The 24146-nt window shown below is 47.9% G+C and overlaps 1 protein-coding gene across 1 annotated transcript; it reads right to left on the reverse strand.

Annotated features, from left to right (window-relative positions):
- Positions 1-23686, reverse strand: ppip5k1a (diphosphoinositol pentakisphosphate kinase 1a). The gene is given in 31 exon segments (XM_047041517.1): positions 1-2480; positions 2911-3024; positions 3184-3321; positions 9418-9480; positions 11183-11245; positions 11248-11307; positions 12000-12093; positions 12483-12623; positions 12728-12844; positions 13020-13127; positions 13228-13342; positions 13560-13687; positions 14013-14236; positions 14519-14660; positions 15061-15243; positions 15361-15482; positions 15639-15764; positions 15941-16026; positions 16618-16727; positions 16905-16980; positions 17116-17202; positions 17374-17475; positions 17654-17775; positions 17923-18084; positions 18435-18536; positions 19021-19175; positions 19936-20021; positions 20137-20227; positions 20514-20709; positions 20875-21441; positions 23337-23686. Coding segments are annotated over 30 exon segments (4041 nt in total). The 5' UTR covers positions 21028-21441; positions 23337-23686; the 3' UTR covers positions 1-1905.
- Between the last annotated feature and the right edge of the window lie 460 nt (positions 23687-24146).

Consider the following 24146-nt stretch of genomic DNA (forward strand, 5'->3'; position numbering starts at 1 on the left):
TACCAGAACATCTGTATTCATAACATCCTTTAGTTAGAGAAATAAAGCTGCATTTGTAGAAATGACAGAGCCTTAGAGCAGATTATAACACATAGGCAATAGCAAATAATGAAAAGCGGGTGGTGAATTTGATTAATCTAATTTTAGGTCTGGCTGATTGATTGCACAATTACAAACAGCTCTCCAACATACAGTAAGAGTGTTTCAGTTGACAAAGCCTTCGTTATGGGGTTACAAGTGCATAACATTCCACTACACGGTCTCCATCACAGTTTTTACAGTATATATTTAAAGTGAACTAATCACCCTCTGTGGAGTCAAAACCGAGAGGCTCAGCTTCTTAAACCAAAATACTATACACTTAAGCATAGTTAGCGCCCCCTGTTGACCAAATGTATAACAGAATCAGATTGTTATCTTAACACATTGTTGATCTGAGCTGTACAGTACATGGTTATGGACTGAGAGGAGAGCAGATTACAGTGTTCTAATGCTATTAGGAGATATCTTGGATGCACACTGAAACATGTGTATTTCACCGACAGAATCACCTCAACAGCACGTCACAATACAACCGAACAGAACCTGAACCATTAAATAAAGAGTTTTGCTTCAGCTTAATGACCTGACAGTACAGCTACACACACACACACACACACACACACACACACACACACACACACACACACACACACACACACACGCACACGCACACACACACGCACACACACAGAGACAAACACACACACCTGCTACTAAATCAGAGGCGTTTTACGGTATTAAGCAAGACACCACAAAGGAACCATCCAACATTGCTGTCACCTTTTTGTTCAGTGAGTAATGTTACTACACTGTGAGGTGATTTTATACAAAAATATACATTAGCTATGTGGTACAAGTTCAAACATAACCAATAAGATGCCTCTGCATTGAAAATATTAAATTGCATCTCCCAAACAAATTTGTAAGATAAATATATATATCTCTCTGTATATGATTAACTGTTTTAGTGGTAGATGAGAATTAAGGACTTTGGCAATAAGCAGTACACACATTGTAGTAAAATCTGATTTAGAAGATCCATTGCCTTGCAGTAAGGTGGGTTAGAGCTGTTGAAATCTGACAAACCTGACTGTCTACCTGGTCAAAATCAGCATTGCAGGTTCATATCTTTGCCTATCAAAAAAAGCATAGCACAGTACTTATTTTGTCTCCCTGCTCCTAAACTATAAACAACACGAAAAGGCAATTAGTAAATCTCCAAAAGAAAGAGAGAGAAAAACGATCCCTGTCTGACAGCTTCACTCCCTGCTTGTTTCACTGGCCATTTGCTATCTTCATGAAGAAGTGATTGGGCTGTTTCCGCATACAACAGTCCCAGTAAGACTCGGACAGGACTGTTTCTTATTCTGACATAGAGAGACTAGCAGAGACCTCTCCTCACATATAGCTGGTCTGACTTACTAAGAAATGAAGGGGAAGTACAGAATAGAGTAGGAAGAACAGAAAAACATCGAATGTTTGTAGTTTATAAAAGCAACATCAAAGCTTCACTTTATAACAAGTGGCTTTCCAAGGGGCATATGTAGAACTGGAAACAGACATGCCTAGTGGCCTTTAAGCAAAGATTGTAGCTCCAGTTGTATGACGAACACACACACAGGCACACAGAGAGAAAGCTGTTGGCAGGTTTTTAAGAAATGGAAAACCACAATCTTTGATTATTGGCCAATTTACAGTAAGATACAAGCCCGAGGTGGGCGTGGCCTAAGTCAACCCTCCACGTCTTGCTACTGAACAACAGGGAGTAACAAGATCACTGTTCACTTCTTAGGTGTAAAGAAGGGCTGCTACTTCTGGCCGGCTGCCCTGGCCGTCATCCTCCCCAGAGAGCGACGCCTCTTGCTAGGGTTCAGACACGTGAGGGGCCCCTACCTCCAGGGGAGCTCCGGGGTGGGGCAGGCTCCCCGGGTTTCCCTTCCAGAGCTCCGACGTCTCCCGCGCGTTGAGGAACTCCTCCGGGCCGTCCGGAGACTGGGGCGTCTGGGCACTGGAGCCCGCCTCGCTGCTGCTCTCTCGGAACTCTAGGAGCACCGGGAGGGACCCTGGGAGTCTGCAGTAGCCCTCCATCCTGCCCAGGGAGAGCTGAGCCAGCGGGGAGCAGAGCGGGCTGGGGCTGGGCTCTGGAGCTTCTCCGCTGGAGGCTCCAACAGGGGACTCTCCTGGCAGGTGGTTAGGTGTGGCAGAGGGAGCGTCTGCCTCCCCCGGGGGCGGCTCCTCTGTTGGGGTGAGGGGGTCCGGGGCCTGGGGGGACGTGGTGGGGGGCGGCTGGGAGCTGCTGTGTTGGCAGGGGTGGGTCTCCTCACCGCTCTGGGGGCTGAGGGGGACCTTGTCGCTGAAGCTGAAGCGAGGGGAGGTGTCTGCTGTGGTGGGCGAGGATGGGCCGGCGCTGGACACAGTACTGGAGGGGCCGCTGCTGTCTGCAGAGACACAAAGTAGGGTACTGTACTGTGTCTCCACCTTGTCATCAGCAACACCGAGACTGCAGGAATGCTTTGACAAGCACTGAGGGTAAGGAATACAACTAAAAGACTACCAGAGTCTCATGCCCTGGAAAGAAACCTCAGCAGACTCTCTTGCGATTTCATTGTGAACAAAACACACCATTAAAACCAGAATGCTACTATGCCCCGAGGTCAGTTTGGCTCCACTACGAGAGACAAGGCATGTGGTTTGTGAAAAGATAGAGTGGGATAGTTTTGGCCCAGTTAGCAACTCAGTCTGTGGTGGGCAGCTGGACTGCACCATCTATAACAGCTTATATGGAGCCAAGATGGACCCCGTTGTGGGAGGCCTGTATGCAGTAGTTAAAACAAGGTCAATAGGTGTGTAGAGCAGAGTGGTACTTACACCAGGGCGGTCTGTCTGAGCGCTGCCTCATGGACACCGATGAGGACAGCACTTTCTGGGGCATGTAGGAGTCCACTGATGGCTGGTTCTGGGTGTCAAACATGGCTGACAGAGCTGCAGGTAGAGGAGACAGCAGAGGCCCAGAAGAATAGTGAGTGTGAGAGAGAGAGAGAGAGAGACGCAGACAGAGAGACACAGACAGAGAGACACAGACAGACAGACAGAGAGAGAGAGAGAGAGAGAGAGAGAGAGAGAGCACCAAATACCCGTTACCTCTCGTGGTCCTGGAGTGGGCGTCTCCTCCGTTTTCACACACGTCCGTGAGGAACTCGTTGACCTGTTTGAGTGAGAGCGAGTTGTGCAGCGTCTCCAGAGGGTAGATAGAGGGCACCATGGAGCAGCCCTCGAAGCCTGCAGGAGAGGGACGACAGCCAGGCCCACAGCCCCACCAGCCCTCAGTCAGACTGGGACCTGGGAAGGGGCTGTCTGGGGCAGGCACAACCACTACAGCATCTCACATTCCCCATCTCATTCACCCTACTGCTGGGGTTACCCAGACTAGCCCTGAACAGATCAACAGTCTGGAGTGAAAGCTTTTGGTTCCAGCCCAGCTCTGTCTACAAGCCAACCAACACACACCGGACACACAAGCCAACCAATTAGGACCTGGATTATAATGAAGCGTGCTAAAACTGAGCAAAACACCAGAAGAAGGCCTCCAAGTCTGTCCAGGAGCAGAGTCGGTGACCTCTACACAACCAAGGTGTCCTTTCCATTCAGGAAGTACACACAAAACATGCCTGGATGACGTATACAAACACAAAAGACCATCGCAACGACATCACTATCTGCCACACCACAAAGACAGACAGACCTGAATACACACGACTGGCCTGCCTTAGTTGCTCTCCAAACAGCACATATTTAATGAGTCAAAGCACCACCACACTGCAAAAACCAACCGGCGTCAGACAGCAGCCAAACAGTCCACTCAGCAGCAAACCAGTCCACTCCATGTACAGTACAGAGACAAACAGATAGAAAGCACTCGATCATGACCTCGCATCACAGCATGTCTGGTCTCTCCATGACAGAGGGGTTAGGCTTCAATCACACAGTCCCAGTAAAACTACACGCCGGTTAGTACGCAGTTGTGCGAGAGCTTGCAAGTACAGAGATTGAGATGGGTCAAGCAGAGAGTCAGAGGAACGCGATGGGGGTGTCGCCCGTAGCAACGTTTCATCTGGCTGGGATCAACGTGTGTAAAGGTGGCTGGTTTGGAAGCCCAGTGGAACCCAGTTGTGCACGCTCCTGTCAGGGTGATTAGTCACCCGACTCCCAGCTTTACTTCCTGTCTGCTAGCTGTTAGAACATGGTGTGAATTGATTTCTCCCGCGGCTGTAGCTGATTCCCAGAGCCTTGGCAGCCATTCCTAGACCCTTCAGAGTCGAGATTTACAGCAGCAGCAAACCGTGTTTCTGGGCTGCCTGTGTTGCTCATAGCCTGCAGAATGTAGAAGTGACCTTTCCCATTTGAAAAATGAATTGACATTGTCTTGTGCTGTATGACACACGACACCCATGCATCGACAGTCTGCAGCTAAGCCCCTCAGCTAAGCTGTTCCTCTGATGGGTTAGGCGTGGCCACCTATGGATGCAGAGAGAAGATAGATGGAGGGATGAAGAGATAAGACAGATGGATGGAAATAGAGGACATAGAGGGAGGGAGAGATGTAGAGAGAGAGAGAGATGTAAAGAGAGAGAGAGATGTGGAGAGAGTGAGAGAGGACAGAGCATGCACAAACATACACAGGTATCCAGAAAGCCTGTCCTCTCTGAGCTGAGCTTCTTGCTCACGCTGCATCCCACACGAGTGCTGCTGGGAGTGGCTGTGCTCGTCGATGCAACACAGACCCAGCCATCCCAGGCACCGAGCCCAGACAGGGCTGCCCCCGGAGTGGCCTGCGTCCCAGTAGCTGCCCACACCTGAACCCCCAACAGGCGGTTCATCATCAGGCGACCTGCCACTCAAAACGGGGGGTTAGCAAACGAGTTAAAGGAGAGCTGATGTCCTGGCAGGAGGGGAACACCTCTGCTACTGGAGCCGCACTGGAAGCCAAGAACAGAAACACACCACTCAGATATCAAGCCTCTCTGCAGTAGTGCCGGGCAAGCAGGCTCAAACCACAGAGCCCAGCAGCAGGGGCGACTGGAGGGGTGGCAGCAGTAGAGCCTCCAGCCAGGCAGGCAGGCAGGGAGGTCACAGGCAGGCAGGGCAGGGGAGGGGAGGGAGGGAGGGAGCTGCAGGGATGAGGCTGACCGTAAAGGTACTCTAGAGAGTCCTGGCCGGAGATGAGCCAGTTTCGGAAGAGGCGGAGGTGGTAGGAGCACTGGTTGAGGTGGTGGGCCAGCACCCCGTCCAGAGAGAGGGTCTGGCCCAGGCTGGGCTCGGTGGAGAAGCGCCTCAACAGCTGGGCCACATGGTGCTCCTCCAGGGGCTCTGAAGAAGAACAGGGAGAGCAGGGAAGGAGGGAGCGGTGGAGGAGACGGTGGAGGAGGAGGAGAGGGTGAGCTAGACATGTTGAAGAAGAGAAAGGGGGTGAAGTGAAAAGGTTATGCTAGGGGGGGACCAATGGAGGGATGTGGGAGGAGAGCGAGGACAGGGAGGAGAGAGAGTTGGAGCTGAAGAAAGAGAGGACAGCAAGGAGAGAGGGATGAAAGGGAAGAGGGAGAGAGAGGACAGCAAGGCGGAGGACGGCAATGGAACCTGCTGTGTGGACAGTGGGCGGGGGTAGGTGACAGCTTTCTGCCATTTCTGGGTGTCACTCATCTCATTGTCACTCCATGCTCAGGATCAGCTATGTGTACCTCACAAAAGTCCAACTGTCCCAAAGGAGTGTCAAAAAACTGCATCGGCAGAGCTGGACTGTCCACCACAACGCTCAACTCTAATCTCTCCTTGACGTCAATTATCTATGAAAAAATTGAAGTTCGAATTCCCAAGGAAATTATTCTCTCGAATCGAAATAAGACTTAAGCGTTACTTGTTGAAGCGATCTTCACGACAAACAGATCCTCTGAAGACGAGAGAGAGAGCAGCTGAGCGTGTGTGCTATGACACAGGCCCATCTGAACACATTGAAACGCTGGGAGGCGTCTCCGCATGCGCAGGCCGGACAGACGTGGGGCTCCACTCTCTGTGTGAAACACAAGCGCCGCAGACACTGACAGAACATCGCACTCTGTCCACGAAAGCACACGGTCAAGAAGCGGTGGAAGCCGAAATGAAGTTTATCGTAATATCGTGCGTGCACTGGATAGCTTGCTGCCGTAGCACAATCGATTACTACAATCGATCCCAAAGTTTGTGACGGTGCGGTTGGAGGTAAACACAGACATGGGTTCCATACCTCTCACTGGCCAAAACAGAGAGGAAATAACTGCCGAAGTGTCATCTTGTGTCCCTAAAATGGTGTGGAAACAGAGCCTGTGAACGTTAAGGAGTGACTGAATCACAGATACATGTTTACAGAGGACCACTGGGACTGGTCACGACTCGACGTCCCCTAGGCACATGCGGGAATGACTCAACAAACACTGTACACAACACAAAAGCATTCAGGGCTAACACCCTGGGCACCTAGACAACGTTACACGATACACAAACTCCATCGAAGACATCACTGGTAATCGATCGCGTCACACGGCACGTTCCTGCCCGGCAACAGACGGTGCATATCAAGCTAAGACCGAAGAATACGGCCTGTCCTGACAGCAAGACCAAGACAAGACAGGACCATTAAGATCCTGAAAGAACAGACCACCACTGAAGGCTGGAAGAAGAGATGTGGTCTAAGTGACCCATGAAGATTTCCCAGATGTCCACTTTAAAAGGAGCGGTGGTTTGTTGCTAAGGGACCACACAGGGAGGAGGGGGGCTGGGAGATTGACAGTATGCCCACTGTTCCAAACACACCACAGGTTATAGCATGGTTCTGCTTCTGCCATCATCCCCATTTTTTTCATGGCATAAGAGATTGCGTGAATGCCAGTTCAATCAGCCAGTCATTCACAACAACTTTCAAATATTGTATTTTTCTATAATGACCCTAGGAGACCAAGAAACACATGTCATATCCCAAAATAATTTGTTTTTGCTTGAGCCTCAGACCAACATATCCGGGAGGAGTGAAAGGGGGAAAATAAAGCGTGTCTTTCACAAAAGAACACATGAACATACAGTGCCCTCCAAAAGTATTGGAACAGTGAGGCGAATTCCTTTATTTTTGCTGTAGACTGAAAACATTTGGGCTTGACATCAAATAATGAACGTGAGACCAGAGATCAACGTTTCAGCTTTTATTTCCAGGTATTTACATCAGGATCTGATGCACAACTAAGAAAATATCACATTTTGTTTGAATCCACCCATTTGTCATGTGATCAAAAGTATTGGAACAGATATACTTAAAACATATTTAAGTGAATTAGACTTAATATTTAGTTGCAAATCCTTTGCTTTCAATAACTGCAGCAAGTCTGTGACCCATTGACGTCACCAAACTTTTGCATTCTTCCTTTTTGATGCTTTCCCAGGCTTTCACTGCAGCTGTTGTTTGTTTTGTGGGGCTCCTCCCTTCAGTCTCCTCTTAAGCAGGTAAAATGCATGCTCTATAGGGTTTAAGTCTGGAGATTGACTTGGCCAGTCTAATACCTTTCATTTCTTGCCCCTGATGAACTCCTTTGTTGTTTTGGCAGTGTGTTTTGGGTCGTTATCTTGCTGCATGATGAAGGCTCTGCCAATCAGTTTGGTTGCATCTTTCCTTAAATTGGCAGACAAAATGTTTCTGTAGACTTCCGAGTTCATTTTGCTGCTGCCATCATGTGTTACATCCTCAATGAAGATTAATGAGCCCGTCCCAGAAGAAGCCATGCAAGCCCAAGCCATGACATTACCTCCACCGTGTTTCACAGATGAGCTTGTGTGTTTGGGATCATGAGCAGTTCCTTTCTTTCTCCAAACTTTAGCCTTTCCATCACTTTGGTAAAAGTTAATCTTTGTCTCATCAGTCCATAAAACTTTGTCCCAGAATTTTTGAGGTTCATCTCTGTACTTTTTGGCAAATTCCAGCCTGGCCTTCCTATTCTTCTTGCTAATGAGTGGTTTGCATCTTCTGGTGTAGCCCTTGTACTTTTGTTCATGAAGTCTTCTGCGAACAGTAGATAGTGGTACCTTCACTCCTGCCATCTGGAGGTTGTTGCTGATCTCACTAACAGTTGTTTTAGGGTCTTTCTTTACAGCTCTCACAATGTTTCTGTCATCAACTGCTGATGTTTTCCTTGGTCTACCTGTTCGACGTCTGTTACTTAGTACACCAGTAGTTTTCTTCTTCTTCAGGACATTCCAAATGGTTGTACTGGCTATGGCCAATGTTTCTGCAATGGCTCTGATTGATTTTCCATCTTCTCTAAGACTCACAATTGCTTGTTTTTCACCCAAAGACAGCGCTCTGGTTTTCATGTTGTTTTCACCTCTGAATACAGTCTGCATAGACAAAACCTATCTTACCCAATCTGAACCTGAGTGTAGACATTCAGTGGTATTTATTGATTGAATAATGTATGTAATAGGACACACCTGGGCAACAAAACACACCTGTCAGTCACATGTTCCAATACTTTTGCTCACGTGACAAATGGGTGGGTTCGAACAAAAAGGTGATATTTTCTAATTTGTGCATCAGATCCTGATGTAAATACCTGGAAATAAAAGCTGAAACGTTGATCTCTGGTTTCACATTCCTCGTTTGATGTCAAGCCCAAATGTTTTCAGTCTACAGCAAAAATAAAGGAATTGGCCTCACTGTTCCAATACTTTTGGAGGGCACTGTAGCTCATAATATTCATTCATAAATGAATCCAACTCAAGACATAGGTGATGGTACAAAATCACAGGTTAACCCTTTCCCTGTTTCGCTCTGACAGCCAATGGTTCTGTCTCTCAGTCTAGAGGATGAACAACTTAAGAAGTTCCACTCTCAGCCTATGAGGATGGGAGCCTCTCTATAGCAACCATAGCAAACAATCAGACTGAAGTAAAACATTGAATAAAATGAATAAAACAGGAAAAGGGTTGGTGCTTTTTGGTGGTGCGTTCAAGAGATGGTTCCAATCCACATCTTTAACACTGATGATAATATGTATATACACAATACACACATCTGGAGATCATCACATATACTGTCTATATACACATTGTCCATGAAAACACGCTGAATCGGTGAGTGGGACCATTTTTAGGCAAGATGTTACAAACAGGATGTGAGGTAGTGTTAGAAAGTGAGTCGTCCAGACGTACAAAAATTAACTGAACCCCAGGTGTTTGAAGGACCATGGTAGTGACCACGTGAAAAAAATTACTCAAATCACAAAAAAGAGAGTTTTCTATTGACATGCAAGACAAGGGGAGGTGAAGAAGTGGAAATATACTTGAAAGAAGCAGACGTACCATTAGTGGGATGCTTTGCAAACGACACAGAAAATCGCTTTACTGCCGGCATTGACAACAACTCTGAGGAAATAAAAAAAGTCACTAGTGTTACATTCGAGTCACAGCGCTCCTGAAAAGATCCTGTTTCTTAGTTTTTCAGAGAAGAGTTTGTTCAATATTTGCTCTTTTTTTTTTTGGTACTGTAGTTCAGAGGTGAAGCATAAAGGGGCAAGAAAAGTACAAAAGTTCATCAGTTTAAGATGAGATTTTTGGGTGATTTTAAAGGCAGATAAAGGGGACATACAGGGGACAGACAAGACTGGATAGTGTATGAGCAGGCTGGAGTGTGGCCTGTGGCAGGGTCTCGAGTGGAGCAGTCAGAGCGGAGCCTCAAACCGAGCTGGTACTTTCAAGATTACAAAACGGGATGATGTCACACATGACAGGAGGAGATGAAATGGCCTCTACATTTAGGAAATGAAGACAAAGAAGGGAAAAAAAAAAACTCAAAACGTTTGCCCTGTCTTAGAAACCCTAAATCTCCCCCAGTACATGCTATACACCCACATTTCTTAGAGTAAAAGAGAGATTACATGTATGGTTTATTTAGACAAACGAGTGCCATGATGAAGAGAGCCAATCCAAATATTAAACTCCTCCTCATCTACCTGCCATAATCCCATCCCTGTTTGGAGGACCCATTATCACATATTTAAATACGCAAGTATCTTACAAGTTCAAACTCTGTCATTCCTCCTGACGTCTCATTTACAACACACACAAACACATACGCACGCACACACACACACACACTACAAAGAGTGAGTGAATACAACCAATCATGTCAATCCAAATTCACCCAAAGGGGACAAAGATAACAGCAGTTAGGAAGCTGCTCTCCTCCCTGTGGAGTAACTCCTGACTAAAGGCAGAACAAGACAGATGGACCTAGATGGAACAGAAAGGATGACCACACAACGACACCACCCAAAGTGAGGCGCAGGGCAACCAAGAAAATGGCAGCCAAGACAAGAACACTTGTGAATGACTCCACAAGGACACCTAGTGGACAATACAGGAACAGATGGTTTCGTCATGCTGCGTCTACTACAGACCGTGCAACACCGAACAAAGAAGACTAATGGAGCTCCGGCTGAAAGATGTGATGTAGGATAGTCTACTTACACACATTTACACAATGAATATTTCAGTACACCCATCACCAACAACAAATGACCAACTTTAAACGGATCCACAAAAACACTCAACCGTGTAATGGCTGTGCTGTGTATAGTGTATGAAAATGGTCAGATGTGCCAAATCTTGAATATTACACTTGCTCACAAACAAATGACAGACCAAAGCTTTAGATACGTCAAGTGACGGTGTTTTGGAATGTATTTTGATGTAAATTCACTCCCATTAGGAAATACATGAAGACATTTTGCCTGTGTCCTGTAAAATAAACATTTAAACATTCCATATTTGGTCAAATCGTGCACAGCTGATAACAAGCCTGCCAGGCATCTATGAGGTGATGAGGAGGGGAGTGAAGCCAGTGGAGGTGGAGCAGCTCTGGTCCTGGGGTGTCCCAGGTGTGGGCAGGGGTGATGGGTGAACCTCAGCCACATCTTGAATCAGAACCGTGGGACAGCAGTGTGTGTGGGTGCAGGCCCTGTCACCTCCAAACTCTGGGGCTGCCCAGCACCAGAGCTGTCCCTTCCCTGGCCATGGGCACCAGCCCACTGGGTCTCCTAGCTGAAAAAGGAACTGAAACACATACCGTCTTTATAGGACAGACTGCCGGAGGAGAATTTTTTGCGATGTGTACGTGCGTAGTCTTGCAGTTGGGGGCGCTAGACGACCCCCCTAGGACGGTGGTACTGAAGAGTCCAGCACACTGAGAGCCTGGGAGAGGGGAAGGGGGGTGTTAGTCTCCACAACACAACATGCAGTTATTCAAACAACGCTGAGTCTCAGTAACCAGCAGGACAGAGAGAGGGGCTCGCTGGCCTGATGAGAGACACATGACTCCCCCCCCCCCGCCCCGCTCCACTAGCCTCCCTCCCTCCCTCCACCCCCCCCTCTCTCTCTCACACACTGGGGTATTAGAGGCACACTATCAGGATTACTAGGCATATAAGTAGAGACAGATCAGAGTTCTGCAAGGTATCATGGCGTTCTTGAACAGAGGCGCAGGTGATGTGGACGTGATCTACAGAATGAATCATCCCTTGCTTGACTGGCATTATGAAGTCATGATGTTATGATGCACTTCAAGCGGCTCGTGTTATAAAAGTAGTGCTGAATCCGTAATTCAAACATAGTTAGGAAGGTTAATCACATCATGGATGAAACATTTTCTTGAAAGGAGCCACCTCTAAAATTGACAATTTTGACCAAACTTACAAGACCTAGGAACCACTAATTGGTTCCTAACCTGAGCATGTCATTTAGTCAACTGGACCTCCTGCTTTGTCTTGGTTAAAATCTGAACTGGAAGGTGAGATGGTGTAGCCCCTCCCACTGCCACCATGGGAGGGACTTGGCCATGCCAGCAGCCACGGGGGGGGGGGGGGAGGGAGAGAAGAGACACCTACCTAGTCCACTCTGCTTCATCTCAGGGGACTGACGAGGGCAGGAGGGGAACAGCCGGTAGCTACTGGCCCTGGAGGAGGAGGTCTCAGACAGGACCTAAACACACACACACACGTTTCCATACACAAGAAGACACATGCATAGCACCCAAGGACAAACCTTGAAATAACACTAGCACGCAGACAGGAATGGTAAACCGAGGCCAAGACAGTGTTAAGGAGTCAATTCAGAGCATATGACGCCACCCACTGATCCCTAGCTCTGCTAGAGCAGCCCTTTCCGGGGGCCTGTCACCCTGGGCACACATCTACACTACAAAGCACCACTCCGGATCTATTTACACCTTACAAATACAGTCAAGTTTGTCTATTTACATACACCTGAAAAATACAGTGTTAGAGCATAGAGAAAGAGTTTAGATGGTTTTGTTTCCATGAAGAGGCAGTGGCTGTGTGTGTGTGGGGGGGGGGTTGTCATGGTCTGACCTCCATGGAGCCGGTCTTGCGGTTGCGTATGAGCGGGGACTTCCTGTGCATGCTGACCAGCTCTGACAGAGGGACGGCCCGGTCCGGCTCGTCCTGGGAGAGGTCCTCCAGGCTGCCAGGGTCCGGCTGTTTCTCTCCGTTCTGTTCAGGACAGGGACGGCACAGATGCGGTGAGTGCACAGACACACACGCAACCCCACCACCAGGTTCCTTCTCTGACTATAACAGGACAGGTCCACTCTGACCTCTGCCGAGGCAGGCCGGAACCCGAAGCCCATTGGTGCGTTCTCCTCCTCCTCGCAACCTTTGACCCCTGGGCTGAAGTGGAGCTCCACGTGGAAGCGCTCCTCAGATGAGGGGTCCTGAGAAACAGCAGCAGGGTTACTGGACCAAACAGGTGTACACACACACTCTCTCTCTCTCTGTCTCTCTCTCTCTCTCTCTCTCTCTCTCTCTCTCTCTCTCTCTCTCTCTCTCTCTCTCTCTCTCTCTCTATCACACATACATACACACACACACACACAATAACCCTGTTACCTTGTTGTTGTCCTCATACAACATGATGACGATCTGAGTCATGTAGTTGAGCTCAGAGACCGCACTGAGGTAATCCATAGCACGTTTCCACTGCTGATCCTTCTCCTCCTGTGACACACACACACACACAAACACACACACACAGACAGATGAACACCTGGGCCCCGCATGGCTGAGTGCTTCAGTCAGTCTGAGGTGAGGTTCTTACGTCCAGCAGGCCTCCGTAGCGGAAGATGCTGAGCAGGGAGTGGACATGGCTCTCACTGGTAAAGTACAGGCGGGTCCTAACATGACGGCCTGGTGACATCACTCCCCGGGAGTACCTGGGACCCCACAAAACAACACTCACATTTACATTTGGCCGCAAAGCAACCACACAGTGAATACATTTGAAAAGTGAACAGACTCTAATTCCCCGAACATTGTTCTTAAAGATTCTATACTGCCAAATTACAATAGCAAGCTGTGATCCCAACTGTGTTTCTACCAAACTGCGGTGAACCAGGTGTTCCTACAGCAGCTCCAAGCTGAACCACTCACAAAGGGTGGAGCTTGTTGACCGACTCGTCCTCGTGGGTCCTCTGCAGGTCCAGCTGGATCTTCTTGACCAGTGGCAGGCAGTATGCATAGGCTATGTCCAGCTTCTCTACCTTGTTGACGCCGTACTCCTGAGGACAACACAGGGCTGCTTAGACACACTGTCCCACAGAGAGCCACAGAGCCACAGGCCTTGTATACACGCGGAAAACAAAAGTATAAACACGCAACATGTTAAGTGTTTCATGAGTTAAAATAAAAGATTCCAAGTATTTTCCATCTTCACAAAATTCTTGTGAAATCAATCGATTACAGCCCAATGAACTTCATTCGATATAATGACTTTACCTTATATCAACTGTGACTAAATAAAACACTGTTGCGTTAATGATTCAGTTTGGTATGTGTCGTCCCTGCGCTCTCAGAGCACGATGACCCCTTGCCCTGGTCCCTCACCTGAGGGATGATGATGTCAGCGAGGGCCCTGGACAGCCTGAACAGGTCCAGGGTGTCCTGCAGGCCCAGCGTGGCGTTGTGCTGGACGTCGTACTTGACGCAGTCGTAGATGTCGGGGATCTTGCTGATGTCGTAGCGACCGCTCTTCATGCGGAAGTCTCTCTCCAGCTTGGACCAGCGCTGCAGCATCAGCTCCAGGGTCTCGCTATGGTACAGCTGCAGATCTGGACACACAGGGACACAGTGGCACAGTAAAGCGTCTGTGCTCCACGGCCCAGGTCTTGGAGAGTTAACCTCCTGTAGGAGGTTTTTCTGTCCAATCAACCAATCATTCGAATTCCAGCTGCACAGATTAGAGTCGAGACACAACCTACGGCAAGGCAGCTCTCCAGAAACAGGGTGTGGAGATTTACTTTGCACTTTAATGACAGATGGAAGGAGGGGGATAAAGCTCAAAGATGTTTCAATAAATAGTGTTTTTCGTATCCTGGTGAGGACCACCCCACCTGCAGACTTGGGGTCCTCCAACCTCTTGCGGATCTGAGAGGTGAGACTCTGGATGAGGGTGTAGACCTGGTCACACGTGGTCACAGGGTTCTCCACGATCTTCATGGAGTTCACCACGGAAGCACTGCAGGTGGGCGCCAGCTGTGGAAACAAGCACACAAACTGATTCAGCAGAACATTCTTAGCCAAGTTGGGGGGAAACAATGTTGCTGTTTGTGTTGAGAACAAGGTCTTTAGTTCAAGATGTGGAGAGCTCAACCTGAGGGTATTAATAAATAATCTGTCCTTTTACAGTTTCTAAAGAACCTAGACTTATCTCCAAGACCTAAATATTGTATTATAAACGGATGGAGATACCTCACTAATTCTAAAGTAATCACATGACTGTACACATCATCCTCATCCCTGTCCCGCCCTCAGCTCTGGCAGACACTCATCCCTCTAGTTGAAACAGGCTCATAAACATAGAACACAAATGGAATGGAGAAGATGGATTTCATTGGATGCTAACGTGGTTGACACACTGCAAGGAGTCAGTCACCCTATCAAAGTCGTCCTCGGTGAAGGGCTGGTCCTTCTGCATGATCCCGTGGAGGCGGGCCTTGACGCGGTGCTGGCAGCCGCTGAGGGAGTCGCTGTCGTTGTCCAGCAGGCCGTTCATGTTGGCGCTCTTCACCATCTGCACCAGGATAGGAGTCAGCTCCCCCTCCAATGCCAGGAGGCCCTGTCACACACACACACACATTAACACTCAATAACAATCTATAGTTATATAACAGTCAACCCAGTATGATATCAAGAACATTTCCAGATATTCTGAACAGTTTTGACCGCTGGTTACCTTGGCGAACGCTGCAGCTGTCATCTGCACCCTGCCCTCGTCTGAGGCGTAGATCTTGAGGTCATGTCTGTAGGTGCTGTGTAACCTTAGCAACCCGCAGCCCGGGAACCCAGCATAGTCTCCTGAACCAGGCCAAACCGGACGGGAGTGAACAGATGAAGCATCTGAAATGTGCTTGTGGGTTGAGTGGTGTGTGTGTATGTGTTGTGTATGTGTTGTGAATGTGTTGTGTGGTGTATGTGGTGTGTATGTGGTGTACAGTAGTGTCTGTTTCTCACCTTGTCCTCCAGGGTACATACAGCGAAAGGCCCGGCCCAGCTCCTCAGCCTGGACCCTGCCTGCAGGGGTCAGCTCCCCCCCCCACTTCAGCACCAGCAGCAGGGACGGACCCTCCTTCCACGTGTCTGAGAAGCAGACAACATCGTCATCAGCACAAGGAACACTGCCTTACAGACCTCCATGTGGGGGAATGCATGATTAGCCATGTTCTTTAACACACAACACTCAATACTGTGTTAGTGGTCATCAATAGAGTCAAGGACGCCACAGAATGGAGTCGTTTGTTGTAAATGGTCCCTACCATCCTCCTCACTGGAGGTTTTGGGCTGTCCGTGGGGAAGGTAGGTGAGCTGCACCTTCCTGTTGATCCCAGAGAAGTGGCCATACCTAAGACACAGCGCAGGGAGAGAGAAGGTGAGCACAGGAGCACAAAGGTGTCATGTCTTAGTCCAGTTTATTCATGTTTGCGTCAACTTGTTGTCCAGCCAAACGATGTATGTGGGTCTTTCTAAGCTGTTTGGAATCAGATGTAAATGATAAAGAACAATAGTGCTTGTGGAACACACGCATATTGAGTACCTCCCGCTTCTTTTAAACATCAATCCCCATTTGTCATATCGCTATGTACATGACCTGTGATTATCATGTTACACATGTCATATTCAGTATGTGCTGTTGAGAGAGTGTGAGATGTGTGTGTGTGTGTGTGTGTGTGTGAGAGAGAATGTGTGTGTGTGTGTGTGTGTATCTGTGTACAGAAGCTTCCAATTCCATCTGTCATCACTGGCACCAGTCTCATAGGAGGTAACACATCAATCACTGTCCGGTTCTGTAGTTCTGTGTGTTTCACTCTCTCTTTCCTTCTATTGATGCATTGTGCTGGAATGGCCCAGAAAGCATGCAAAGGCCCCAGGTGGGAATCTGTGCCAAACACTGTGACCCACTTCTAACCACATCACTTCAAACCACATCACTCACATCTCCAGAACGGTCTTCAGCTGCTCCAGTTTGGACTTTTTCTCCTCAATCTCACAGTCGTTGCGCTGCCCCAGTTCTGCCAGCAGCTGCCTGGAGATGTCAAGCACTTCCTGGAGGACAGGGACACGATAACAAGACAAGACCAACGTGACTCACACACACAGCCATTAACTTTGGAGCAAAAGTAATACTACACACTTTGATATTAGACCTGACAGTAGCCATAATAATTCCACCTAATATCGTAGAATGTTTAGAATATAATACTGGGTCTTCTTCGTGGTTACCTGGAGTTGTTTGGGCTTCTTCAATTTCAGCTTCCCTGTCTTGTACCCTCCATACTTTTCAAACAGCTCAAAAAACCTATATTGGAAGGTGAGAGAGACAAAGAGATTCTTGTGTTCCATGCTCCCACTGCCCTCCGTGGTGAAACGTACTGGTTTAAATGTGTCTCAACTGGTTTTAACCATATAGAACCCAGTCAACCAGAACACTCACATGGGGTTCCGAACTTCCATCTTCATCTTCTGTTTAGGGGTCCTGTCTCCGTGACGAATGATGGCGATGACACAGCGCAGCTCCATCCTGGGGTGTGTTTGTGTGTGTGGGGGGGGTGGGGGTGAAAGGATGACAGAGGGTTAGTATTTTGGGGGAAGGGAACAGTGCATTTCTATGCCACCTGTGCACCCCCCAGCTGCTTCAGCGTTGGCAGGGTGAGCTCCTGCATGTCTCCGTGCCCTCAGGACTGAGACTCACATGGTGCCGGAGGTGGTGGGGACGATGGGGATGTCCTCAGCCTCGGTAGGGATGGACCAGGGGATGTGGAACTGGGGAGCCAGCTCCCGCATGACAATGTTCCTACACACACACACACACACACACACACACACACACACACACACACACACACACACACACGCGCACACACACAGTTAAGACATGGTCCCTCGATGCCAAGTGTCTGGTCTGGGCAGGACCGACCAAACTCGACACGGGCTATTCAACAAATTCGACAGGCCAGAAATAGTCTCCCTACCCCAATATCTTGGCACAGTCGTCGTAGTATTTCATGGAGTTCTTTACAAAGCTGAAGCCATTGACGTCACACACGTAGGAGTGGCCGTTGGCCCGGAGAAGGTCAAACCCACACACCGTTTGCTGGAGCCAACAGAACACACTGGTTCATTGTCAAAATCATCAACCCCAATCATTGCACCCTTGACACAGTTAGACAACCGAAGCACTACATTTCCCAGTAATGTGTTGACATGTGCGGCCCATGGTTGCTCTGGGCCTCCGGCCTACCTTGAAGGCCAGGCAGACCTTGCGGGCCACCAGCTTCTCCATGGCTGTGAGCATGACCGGGTAGCGGATCTCCTTCCCCTCGCTGTCTCTCTCCACCTTCCCGTCCAGGGCTGGGGACTTGCGCGCCTCCGCATGGGCGTAGTCCGGCCCTACCGTGTACACCTGGACACAGACACACACACACACAGGGAGTCAGATGGCTGAGCGGTTAGGGAATCGGGCTATTAATCAGACGGTTGCCGGTGCGATTCCCCGTTGTGCAAAATGACGTTGTGTCCTTGGGCAAGGCACATCACCCTACTTGCCTCGGGGGAATGTCCCTGTACTTACTGTAAGTCGCTCTGGATAAGAGCATCTGCTAAATATGTCAATGTAGTGCCACCCACACACACACACACACACACAAACAATGATTGATGAACACATGCAGCATCATGTAGGTGCAAGTCCAATGTCTCGCGTCACTTCACGGATGAGTTGACCTCTCATCCATGAGCTGACCTCTGCTGTACCTTGACATCGGTTCCGTCCGTGGGCATGAACTCCTCGTAGATGTAGGATCCCGTCTTCCTCACGTTGCTCTCAGGGGAGTACACACTGCTGCGGCTGCCGATCTAGACCAGAGGAACATCACCAGTCACTTGGGACCGAATCTCCTGTTCCCTCCACAGAGCACACAGGCTTGTCAAAGACTCAATGCAGTACGACCTGCGAGAGAATTCTCTTCTATGTCATCTCTCTATGGAGTGAGAGACCAGAGTTTCAAACTAGACGTTTCATAACACAAAATGTCTTTCAACCAGACATTAACAGATGTAATCCTTACCCTCTGTGGAAGCTATACCGTCAATCAGAGCTGGGCCAAAAAGTTCTGCCTGTCTTTTTAAGAACATTCAGATTTATGATGTTTCTATCTCTCTCTCTCTCCCTGACTGCTGTGAGCACATGCAGGAGATTAAACCTAACATCCGTGTGCCTTCCTGGTTTATGAGAGGAGACAGAGGTGTTGGGACTTCATATTTCGAGTGGTCTATTTCTGGACTGCTTTGATAAAACCCATCATTAGGGGAACCGGGACGTGTGACAGCAGAGACAGACCTTCCTGAAGAGCCGCTGGCTGCCGCCTCCAGCGGAGGTGGGGTAGTAGATGTAGACGTTGTGGTCTTCAGCACACACCGGCTTCTCTACAAACGGCTTGGGAAACACCTCTCCATTCACCTCCACTTGGTCCTCTGCTTCAACCAGGTTACACTCTGACAGAAGGACAACAGCCAAATAACACAATCAAGACACACACTGGATTGAATTCTACTTGTCCGGGAAGCTCCAGTCCCACCATGCTGGACTCATTTAAAAGCTTCTTGTCTAATAGGTCACTGAAAGTCTGTAACTATACAGTGAAACAATACCCAAAGTTGTTATTTGTAAATAATCATTTCATAATTATTACAACTTCATTTGTAATACATACATGTTACATCATAGATGTTATAACTTTGCTATTTAACTGTTTGAGTATTTAAGCACTTCTCCACCGCAAATTATCTTTATTTTGAAAGGTGTGGTTAAACTGTCAGCCTAGAGTGAGGCAAGGAAACACTAAACCCACGTTCTCAGGGGAATGAGGAAGTGAGTTCCAGACACATCCAGTCACAGTGGGGAGTGATATCACTGCATCCTCAGAAGCAACACTTTCCCAACCGCTCCACATCAGCTGCTATATTTATACGCAGACCAAAATAAACCGGGGCTTCAGTTGACCAACAGCCTTTAGGATGTCGTGCAGACAAAAGTTGAGCGCTTGAGTCTCTCTGCACTTGTCCCCTCAGATGAAACGGAAACTAAACATAATTGTATGTTCGCTTACTTATTTCCACCACTTTCAAGCCCCCAAACCAAGTAATAAGACTGAAACTGAGTGAGTCAAAAGCTGAGAGAAAAAGTCACCAAACGAATGGACGACCCACACTGAAAAATCCATATTGACGTTGCCTAATGGGCTGGTACACTAACCGTCAGGTCTATCTGGGTCACGGTTTAACACAGCATAGCGGGGCAGATCAATCCCTTCCTCCTGCAGGATACGGTACACCTCCCTCCTGAAGAGCAGGAGAAACAGTGAGAAACATGTCCACACCAGCACAGCCACACACACATAACCACGTGTACAGGAACCGCATTACCCATAACCAATGATGACAATGATGGCCGTACCTGTCCTGTATAAAGTACTGCATGTTCAGGTCATTGATCAGCAGAGGGTTTCTGAGCTTGGCATAGCTCACTGCCTTGTCCAAAGGGAAGCCTTGTAAAAACAATATGTGTGTAAATAAATAGATAAAACAGAAATCATGATCATCATAAATACAGTACCAGTCAGCAAAAGCTGGTGAGAACAAGCTGTTGTGTCAGAAAGGATGAGTCATGCTGAGTAGAACGCTAGTACTGCTGACACAGTGTGGTACGAGGAAAGAGCTTGAGCCTTACAGGCCTGAAGAAAGACAAGAAGCGAGTAAATAAGCAGCCTTGTTTTAGTAAAACGTGTGTGTGTGCTCGAGTGTTATTATGTGGGTGGTGTGTTTTGAATTCACCTTTAGAGTGGAAGGAGATGAGGCAGTCACACAGGGGCCATTTCTCCACAGGCTCGTTGAGGATGGCATCCTCAGGGAAGATGACCACAGTGAGGTACTCAAACTTGCACAGCCTCTCCAGGATCTGGGTCATAGGCTTCGACTTGGACTTCTTCATCATGCAGCAGATCCCCACCACAATCTGTCGCTCTGGGGGCTGGTGGGAGGGAGGGAGGGTCACAGGGAAGGAAAAACAGAGGGATGATAGAACTGAGTGGCTAAGTGGGGAGAGAAAAGAACCCCATATTGCTTGAACAGTGTGATGCCTTAGTGTTGTATGGGGAGGTGTGTGTGTGTGTGTGTGTGTGTGTGTGTGTGGTACCGTGTCTGCCTCCTCGTCGTCCTCATAAAACTCCATTTCTGTCCTCATGCTGCAGCCGGGGTCCTCCAGGCCCTCGCTCTCATCGTCCTCGCAGCCCACGAAGAATCTGGGAGCGGCGCGTTGGCTCTCGCCAGGGCTGTTGGGCGCTGACATCACAGTCCCCCGCGGCAGCCCTCAGCGTCCCGCCGTGCCATCGCACACCAACACACCGCTGGGACAGGCCACCGCTGTGGGGGCACAGGGCCAGGGGACGGGATGCTCCACTGGGCCTGGGCTGGGCTAGAGGATCCTGGGTAGTGGAAGTGATAGGGCTGGTGGGGGTTGGCTCAAAGGTGGAATGACTGGGGGTGAGGGACTGGTTAGGAGGTCAGGGGTCAGATGTTAGAGGTTGAGGGAAGGTTTGAGAATGTTCTAACAGCGCAAGTTGGGTCTTTGGAGTAGTGTTTCTCCAGCCTCATTCTTCATTCAGCCGTTTCATATTACTAGCTCATGTTCTTCGTGTGGATTCCAGCACCAGAAGATTCAGATCCGACTGTGGAGCAGCAGTCCCCTCTTCTACTGTGTGTCCTAGACAGGGACACAAACCCACAGAGGTTAGAGTACGTTGGTGTTCATTACATCAATGTTTTGACAGGGCTAGCTGCATTCAGTTCCATTAAGTCTAATTAGAGGTGTAATTCAAAACTGAGAAGTGCACTGTCAAACTGGTCACAGGCTCTCTCCTACCATGGTTCATCTTTAGCACCAGATGAAGTGACGCGTGGAAGTCTTAATGACCCCCCACACCTACTCTAATGTTACACTGTTTGCCCTAACCTCAGCAAAATGGTACTGGGGTTGCAAAACATCAGGCCATCCACATCTCTAGTGATATTTACACCATGCCAGAGTGGCCCGTGCAGACAGGCAGTGGCCTACATCTTGCACTAAGCATTCTGTTCATTGTAACCAGTCATTACCCTGACGAGCAATGTCATGAAGCTTTGTTGTGGGTGAAAAAAAAGAGGGTACCCTCAGGCTGGTGAACAAACACAGTCAGGCCTCAGCCAAGCTGGTTACAGCACACCACTTTCCAATACAATTCCAGATATATAGGCCTACTAATCCAACCACATGCCAAACAACAAACAAAACTACTGACTGATTTAATCTAGCTAGATGGCTAACACTCTACAATAAATATTACATGAATGTTTTTAGAAGACAACAATGCATTGTCATTAAGTTAACTTTGCTAAACAAAGTATGTTAAGTCTATCCATCTTAGTGCGATAACCATAATCCATTCCATCTAGAAATAAGCATGATAACAAACACACAGGCATTTACACACTTGGGACATAAACCTGTCTCAATCAATCACAGTCCACATATCATCTACTGTAATTGGTTTACATATTCAACTGAAGTTTGGTCAACATAAAGAGTTTCCTTCATCTTGGCACAGTTTATTTAAAGTAAACAAGTTCCATGCTTAAATGGATTATGTGGGGCTTTGGAACTGGAGCTTAAACCTCTTTATTACACCTGCTCTCCCTCAGGGGAGCTGGGGCACGATGGGGACGGTGCCAGTTGGTGCCTGGCAAAGCAAGTTGTAAAAAATGGCACTAATAAAAAATATTATCAACTGGTATATATATATATTAGGACGTCAGGTGGCTGAGAGGTTAGGGAATCGGGCTAATAATCTGAAAGTCGCCAGTTCGATTCCCGGCCTCACCAAATTATGTTGTGTCCTTGGGCAAGGCACTTCACCCTACTTGCCTCGGGGGAATGTCCCTGTACTTACTGTAAGTCGCTCTAGATAAGAGCGTCTGCTAAATGACTAAATGTAAATGGTATATTTCTTAGGTTTTGCTCGGCCGGCTACTACACTGTAGATGTCAACCAATGACAAAGTGACAGCATGCTGGAACTGAAGGATGTCAATTGTGTCACTGCATTTACAAGGAAAGATGCAACACCTGTACATACTTAACCTGCACACTACAAACAAGACATCACCAAATGCCACTGTATTGATGACAGTTACTCCTTAGGTTGAACAGGTGCTGGAAACGTAAATATTGCTCGGTCATATTAAAAGTAATATTTTAAATCTCATTGTGCGCTAACCTTATAAGCAAAACAATCAAAGAACGTTAGTAGTTTCCTGTCTAAACACACAAAGGCACAATAGTACGATACCTGGCACGGTATCTGAAGCAAGGTACAACAAAACGGCAATAAAATGGATCATCGCACAACGCAAACATAGTTAGATACATTCATTCATACAGTCACTCAAGACCTGCAAATAAGGGTAGCCTACTGTATGTCAAAGTAAGATTATTATTATTAGCCAGGCTAGTAGCTCTTAGCTAACTTGAATAGCAAGCTCGAAGTGCTAGGCTATCTGACAATGAAAACATTCAACAGCAGAAGCTATATTTAGCTGTGGGTAAAGAAAGGAAAGCACTTACAGTACGTGCAGATGTTGTGGCTCAGCTAGGAAACGTTATAGCTTCAGTTGGCGAGTTACCCACTCAATGGGTTAGTACTAAGTAGCTAGCTACAGTAGCTAGCTAGCCGCGTAATCAACAATGTACACAAAACACTAGTCTGTCTGTGTCAGTCTCGTCTTCGGATAACAGGCACTATGAAATGTTAATGTCAAGAGGTTGACTAATTATAATAAACATATTCGAAATTTGCTCATGTTTGATACCAATGCAAATGATGTCACCCACAACTGTCATTGAATTTACAACAGTCCGGTTACTTACGATCCTTTCTCTGTGTTGACAGCTAGTGAAACCAACCTTGGCTATTTTTCCTCTAACGGAAGAAACAGCAATCCTCGTTTGGAGAATATAGTCCGCCCCGCGGCGCACCCTGCTGCGAATTACTAAGGCAAACGTCTGTGTTACATCAGCAGCTGTAGCCGGGCCCTGGTTCGCACAGTGATTGTTCGACAGGGATCAAATGAAAAACTTTAAAACTATTAATCCACGGGCCAAGATCGTGGACGGGCTCACGGGATGGTATTATAACATCCTTGATCAGAACACTATAGCATTGTGTTTTAATTAGTCAGTTTCATAAATTGCCAAATGTTTTAGGACCACGCAATCAAGTACAATGTGGATGGCTTTGTAGCATTTCTGAAATACATTATTTTACATCAAATTACGGAATGGGAGCAAAACCTTCCCACCCACGATTCGGCGCGATCAGCTGATTGTGCATCACATCATACACTCAACCTAAAACAACCGTACCCTGTCAAATAG

The sequence above is a fragment of the Hypomesus transpacificus genome, chromosome 19 (assembly GCF_021917145.1).
Source record: "Hypomesus transpacificus isolate Combined female chromosome 19, fHypTra1, whole genome shotgun sequence".
In the NCBI taxonomy this organism is placed as follows: Eukaryota; Metazoa; Chordata; class Actinopteri; order Osmeriformes; family Osmeridae; genus Hypomesus; species Hypomesus transpacificus.